General features: G+C 43.4%; 1 protein-coding gene across 1 annotated transcript; it reads left to right on the forward strand.

Annotated features, from left to right (window-relative positions):
* The first annotated feature begins 1136 nt into the window (after positions 1-1136).
* LOC136493295 (transcription factor MYB4-like) lies at positions 1137-3250 on the forward strand. Its single transcript, XM_066489362.1, has 3 exons — positions 1137-1445; positions 1545-1674; positions 2276-3250. Exons 1-3 carry the CDS (start codon positions 1313-1315, stop codon positions 2799-2801), a joined length of 789 nt encoding a protein of 262 aa, XP_066345459.1. The 5' UTR covers positions 1137-1312; the 3' UTR covers positions 2802-3250.
* Positions 3251-7167: the final 3917 nt, after the last annotated feature.

Below are 7167 nucleotides of genomic sequence, written 5' to 3' on the forward strand. Positions count from 1 at the left end.
CCGTATTGATGAAGAGAGAGATGATAAGAGTTTCATAGGAGTAGAGAGAGTTTCATGAAAATAAAATTCTTCTAAACTATTTCCAAAATATGGATGCATTGACTAACATGGCCCTAAAATGCCCCACTGACATTGACATAAATGGTCACTCTTTTCCGCCTACACAGTACTCCACTGTGATAGGCTGTGCTACTCGCGTATGTAATCCAAACGTTGTACTGCTGCTTCTCCTTCTTCTTATTAATGACAACAAGCTGGGAAACCAGATCTTTATAAAAAAGCTAAACTGACCACTTAAATAGGATAAACAGTTTACCTTCTCTATCCTCTTCTCTCTCTTCCATCTTATCGTAATTCTGACGTGTCACTTTCCAACTCATACGACCAGCTTATGTCACTTATTATATGTACTGGCTCTTAGACAATACATCACGTCTATAGGGGACCAAAATATGAAGAAATGTCATGGGTAGATGGTTTTCTTTTTTGAAGCCGATGGGTAGATGATTGGAGAGAGATGATAAGTGATTTTGAGAGAATTTGTTCGGAAGAAAATATCCATTATGAATATGGTACCTATATGAACGACTTGGTAAGTATAAAAACTATCCCATAATTTTTAGATGGGGATTGTCCTAATCTAAATAGGGGGGCTCTCTCTCCAAACAACACAACAACATTAAGCATCTCGTGAATCGAGTTAAGACTATTTGCATCACATGCTCTAAATTCAGCCACTAAATTTTAGACTACTTTAGCTCTTGAGTCTCCAAATAGGAGGTCTAAAGTGTTTTTTAAATGTCAAAAAAACTTTAAACTGAACAGTTTTTTTAAACTAAAATGGTCTAAAGCTATAGCAAACTAAACTTTAGAGTAAAGAATAATACCCAAAGTTCATGAGCTAAAAAGTTACGAGGGAAAACAAACCACAAACGGTGGAAAATTACAGCCCCACTTGGCCCACCCAGAGGAACCACTTACCCGGAAGTTGCGTGGGCTTACGCATTCGAGCACGTGTCTGTTTGAACTCTAAATAGCTCTATGCATTTGTTATTAAAAAAACACTCTCAAGCTCTATGTCATCAATCGCCACCAAGATAAATACCCGGGCACCCTCACGACTCCACCCTTGCCTTCATCGCTACCAGGACAGTGCTCCCGTCCCCAAAGACAAATCAGGCAGGCAGCAAACACACGCCTCCCTCGCCCTGCCTGCACTGGCCACACCTCCCTCGAACAGACAAGCCAATCTAGCAAAGCATAGCTTCAGACAGCACAGCACTCAGAGGAGGAGATCGAGTAGAAGCAAGTAATGGGGAGGGCTCCGTGCTGCGAGAAGATGGGGCTCAAGAAGGGGCCATGGACGCCCGAGGAGGACAAGATCCTGGTCGCCCACATCCAGAGCTTCGGCCACAGCAACTGGCGCGCGCTGCCCAAGCAAGCCGGTGAGCAACCCACTCTGCTTGCTTCTCGCGGCATAGCTAAGGTACCCTCCCAGCAGGCCACGGAGTGCTAACTATCGAGACGTGCTGCTGCTGCTGCAGGGCTGCTGCGGTGCGGCAAGAGCTGCCGGCTCCGGTGGATCAACTACCTGCGCCCGGACATCAAGCGCGGCAACTTCAGCAAGGAGGAGGAGGACGCCATCATCAGCCTCCACGAGCAGCTCGGCAACAGGTACCATTTTCCTCCTCGTCCTTTTCTTTCCCTTTCTCGCATTGCTGTCTTTTCGGGTGTTTTGCTAAATCGGAGGAGCAATTGATTGTTCGTTGCTTCAAAGTTCAAACGCAAATTACTCTTCGTCTTCGTCTTCCTCTTGCTCCTGTCAGTGCGGCAGGGCAGGGAGTACAATACATTATTATCCCCGTGGGCCCCGCCTCGAGGCCGCCGAAGAAAGAAAATCCCAAGTGTGCAGGCCACTTGGTCACTAGTTAATTAATTAATTGCGTCACTGATGATGATGCGCGAGATCTGCCGGAGATTCCACCTTCTCTAGTTTGTAGTTTGGCCGTCCGTCCTCGTCGTGGACGACGAACGGGACACTGCTGCGTGCCGTCTAGAGCTCAGTGCAGTTAAAAAAAAAAGAACTGGTACAGCGTTAAACAAGTGCGTGTGATTCCGCAAGGGGAATCAAATCACGCAGCAGACGGAGATTAGGATATGAGTAGATAGCAGCATAGAACATGCATGTCATCTCGCAGATCGTTGTAAATTTGTAATCGATTCCTTTTGACAAAGCTGTGCACTGACGAGCTCTGAATTGTTTGGTCACACATAGGTGGTCCGCGATCGCCGGCAGGCTGCCCGGGCGGACGGACAACGAGATCAAGAACGTCTGGCACACGCACCTCAAGAAGCGGCTGGAGCCCACCAACAAGCCGGAGCAGCACGGGGCGCAGGCAGCTGGCGCCGGCAAGAAGCACAGGCCCAAGCGCGGGGGCGCCAAGAAGGCGACGGTCCCGGCCACCGCCGCGCCGGTGTCGCCTGAACGGTCGGCGGCCTCGTCGTCGGTGACCGAGTCGTCGTCGTCCATGACGGAGCAGGAGCAGGGCAACACGGGGAGCTCGCCCGGGTTCCCCAAGGAGGAGAGCTTCACCTCCTCCGCCTCGGACGCCGAGGAGTTCCAGTTCGACGACACCTTCTGGTCCGAGACGCTGTCGATGCCGCTCGAGAGCTTCGACGTCCCCATGGAGCCCTCCGACGCGTTGGGCGCGTCGTCGGTTGGCGCCGACGGCGACTTGGACTACTGGCTCAGAGTGTTCATGGAGTCCGGCGACGTGCACCAAGAATTGCCGCAGATTTAGAGCTAGCGCGCGCGAGAGAATTTTTTAGTTCCGTGGCTAATTGATTCATCGTTCTTTTTCTCTCCCTCTGCGTTGCACGTCTTGCATCGGAGCGGAGGAGGCAATAGCGGCCCCGTTCGCGTGGGTTTAAATTCCGGCTTCATCTGCTTCTTTTTTTTCATCTAAAACCGTATATTTCTCCACATAATTCTTTTAGATTTATCTAGATTTCTCTATATTTCTCTAAAATTCGTCCGAGCGAACGCAACAGAGAATGAAAGATTGTCCACGACGAAATTAGGCAGAAACAACGCGACACGCCATTGCATCTATCTTGTTTGCCTTCTTGTATATAAAGATCGATCGACAAGGTATCGGTGATCGAAACCTATGCTATGCTATCCATTCCAAGAAGAATTCTTTTGCACGCTGTGCATTGAGATTTTCATGTACAGTAGTGAGGATCACCAGAACAGAAATGGACTCGTAGCCTGTTTGGTCGTTGGTTGATTCGTATCGTTACTGATTCGTATATGTGAAGAGAAGTATGCTGACTGGTTCGTTGAAACAGTGTCCTACGTGAGGGGCTGACCAGCCGCAGCCGAACACGGCGTCGGCCTCTTCCAATTCGTTGATTAAATTCATCTAGTCTGCTACTCGTGTGTCATGCCAATGCTGAACTCGTGTACGGCTTCTGTCCTGCGATCTGTCCATTCTCCAGTGCACGCTTCGTCCTAGGCAGATGGCAAAAATTTTGGTAAAACGACACGGTAGCATTTTCGTTGTTATTTGTCAATTAGTGTCCAATCATAGTTTAATTAGGCTTAAAAGATTCGTCTTGTAGATTTTGTCTAAACTGTGTAATTAGTTTTATTTTTTATTTACATTTAATGCTTCATGCATACTTCCAAAGATTCGATGTGACGGAAAATCTTGAAAAATTTAGCGTTTTGGAGGGAACTAAATAGGCCCCTAGCTGATGAGGTGAAATGGTAACTGTTGCCTTTGAGGAAAAAAGTCTGAAACACGTGTGCAGACTGCTGAGACTGGGACAAACTAAAGGAGGATTTCTTTTGTGTGATTGACAGTTAAACAATGCCAAGCACAGATCTGGCTGTCTCCTGATTGATTCTGACATGTTCGTTTGAACTTATCAGTTGGCTTATCAACTAGAATCTATAATATTTTTCTCTCACAATAAAATAGCTTCAGCCGGATGTAATACCAACCGAACATGTGGTGCTGATCCACAAATGCAGATTGGCGCCGCCATTTTTCTGTTCCAACCTGTGCCTTTCATCCTTAAGCTTGCCCTGTTCAGCTTATCCCATATTCAGCTTGTTCGGCTTCTTTTTTTAGCCCGAACAGTGTTTTTCTCTCGCAACAATTCAGCCGAAGAATATCAACAGTCTCCAATGGCACAAGCAGGTCTCCTGCCGTTGTCTACGCTAGGGTTCAGATACTGTACTGTCGAGGATACCTTTTGAGCTGTGCTAGATGAGTGGAACACACTGCTAATTATCGTCGCCGACAGTTTGATGAGCATCGCAACAAGGGGCCCTTAATGATCATGATCATACGCTCTATACAAATCAGAATTTTTGAATGAATATGCAGTACATGTTGCAGTGAACATTTTTTTAGGAAACAGGAGAGGCCAAAGCCCTTACTGAAGATGCATTAGTGAAAACAAGAGTACAAGTTCAGAAAAGAAAGAAGGAATCAACAAAAGAGGAGGCAAGATGTTGTATTAGTAAACATTGCTCGTTGTTTCAAAACAAGATGTGAACACTTTCGGATTGTATCCTAGTCAAGTCAAAGGAGGAGATGCCTGAGTAGACGAGTGCAGTGTAGGACATGGAATTTATCCTTTGATTGAAGGTTTGAAAAGGAAATTTTCTTAAATGACTGCAGGGCATAAAGAATTAGTTCCATATCTAGAAAGGGAAAGTTAATGTGCGGAAAACATGCATATCACTCAGTGCATGATGCAGACGTAAATATGACATAGTGCTGACGTAAAGAATACTGATGCCATTGTGTGCTAATTACTCCAGTAATTACTTCGGACGTATAGTTTCCTCTTGTAAAATTTCTAGTAGCTGGCGTAGTCAACTCACTAATCCCCTTACTAAGCAGTGATGGAAATCAAATTACTATTTTTCCTTATTTTATCACTCTGAATTTACTATTTATTATTGTACTAAATATAGACTCTTTGGTTTAATTTAGACCGTGAGATCGTTATAAATAAGTTTTCGCTTTTTTTCCAATTAATCTCTCAACTTCTAGGTCCTCTCGGTGAACATGGTGTCTCCTTTTTGTATTATTGTATATTAGTGAAATAGATAAGTATAATATAGTTTTGGTTTGTTAAATTATATACAAGCTAAGCGCGTGTTTGGTTTATGGCCACACTCTACAACAGCTCGCCATAGCTAAGCTTAGCCTATGTTTGCTTGCTGCCAAACCTGCGGCAATGTGTGGCGTTCGAGAATCGGCAAAGCAGCAACACTGTGTTTCCCATCTCGGGCATGTTCGCTTGAGCTTATCAGCCAGGCTTATCAGCTAGAATCTACAGTATTTTTCTCTCACAACAAAATAGCTTCAGCCGGCTTCGCATCGTCTTCTCGCCAAAAGCTTGGCGTAGCTTCTGCTCGCCTCACATGCGGCGTCGCCTGGGATTGGGTGCGGCAACTTCAGGTCAAGAACCAAACGCGCCCTAAATCAACAAGGATAACAAGTATTTGATGTTTCGTCTCGTTGATTCAATGGTCTACCATGCTGTTTATTCCTTCATGATAGAAAGCTATATATAGATGCATGCTTTATTGTATTTAGATAATAGTAAAATCTAAAAGGCAATGTGTAGGCATCACTTACAGGAATATGGTCCTCGCTAGAAAAAAAAGGTTGCCTCGGGTACCATCTCTAATTATTGGTCTAAGCAACATCTGAGATTCAAATTTGGCTACGGGATATGGATAGGTTGGATTAACTTTACAATATTCCACAATAGCTCAAACTAGCTATAGCCATAGGTTCAGGTTAAATTCCATATTCAAATGCTAGTGGAGATAGTGCCTCTGTTCGCTTGGCTGATAAGCCATGGCTGAAAGTATTGTTGACTGATTTGTTGTGAGAGAAAAATATTATTCGTTGACTGAAAAAAGTACAGCTTATAAGTCAAGCGATCAAGGATACTAAAGGTTTGTACGTATCCTTTCATGTGTATTAGTTCGTACTATATTGTTCCTAATTGCAGTAGCAGATCAAAAAGGCACGAACAAAAGTCTATCTTTCGTCAGACATGTGAACATGTGCTCTTACACTCACTTGCGCATTTCTTCCTCCATGCCAGAAAAGTCAAATTTAATGAACTTTAACCAATAATTTAATATATGAGTTACGACTTAAACTTGCATCAATAAATTTGTATTGAAAATGTTTCCTCGAAAAAATTGTATTGAAAATGCTTCTTAGATAATATTTATTCTTTAGCAAATGACAGCATATTAAAGGACAAATTAGGGGTTTATTTTTTGTATGCTTTTTATTATTAAAATGTGCTTATCATTTCGAAACCGGAGGGAGTATATTTGTATATGTCAAGAACAGGGCATCTGTACAATATACCAAAATTTCTGGAAATGCATTCAGAGAAGGAAAAAAAACAGTAGTAATGTGAAGTAGAAGTCAAAAGTTGTGAATTTCTACCTTGATTAGACCCACTCCACCAACAAACTCTTGGAGGAATATATTTAACTTGATAAGATGAAGATAGACTTGGCATTATTGTTACTTATTGCAGGCACTATAATTAATAAATATGGAAGTTTACGGCGGATGGCAACAGTAGCCTAATCATACATTCACTCGAACGAAGAAGATGCACGGAAGCTGGAGAAGGGAAACCTAAAAAGTGCCACGACGATAATTGGAGTCAACTTCAAGCTTTCCACACATCACAATTCACAAACGTCAGTGTCTCTTCTCCTGGAGAGTACGTATATAGTGTGGTTACACCACTTACCACTACATCTAACATGTGTATGCATAATGATTGCACCACTAATCCTACCAGCAAAAACATGTGATCCCAATGCAAGCAGCCATTGCTTTTTCATAGTAAGACTACTGGACCTTTAGCTAGACCTTTTGGTTTGTAAATAAATTTCTAAATGTGCGTGCTTGGTTTGTCGGTTTGTCAAGTTTTTTCTTTACCAACATGATGCTTTAGTGTTACATAAGACGAAGCTTGCTGAAGCCATGATGCTGTACACTAACCTTTTTCTGAAAAAATGTACTATATATATGTATTCTGCAATGACACCTGAATAAAATAATAAGTAAATTGTAGTGGTCATCCACTCATCCTGTAGTTGAT

This window comes from Miscanthus floridulus, chromosome 11, assembly GCF_019320115.1.
Source record: "Miscanthus floridulus cultivar M001 chromosome 11, ASM1932011v1, whole genome shotgun sequence".
In the NCBI taxonomy this organism is placed as follows: domain Eukaryota; kingdom Viridiplantae; phylum Streptophyta; class Magnoliopsida; order Poales; family Poaceae; genus Miscanthus; species Miscanthus floridulus.

Bases quoted from the DNA above. Each gene is read 5' to 3' on its own strand.
- LOC136493295 (XM_066489362.1), top strand. From the start codon at position 1,313: ATGGGGAGGGCTCCGTGCTGCGAGAAGATGGGGCTCAAGAAGGGGCCA. The intron at 1,446-1,544 runs GTGAGCAACCCA...CTGCTGCTGCAG, and splicing joins CGCGCTGCCCAAGCAAGCCG to GGCTGCTGCGGTGCGGCAAG. The intron at 1,675-2,275 runs GTACCATTTTCC...GGTCACACATAG, and splicing joins CACGAGCAGCTCGGCAACAG to GTGGTCCGCGATCGCCGGCA.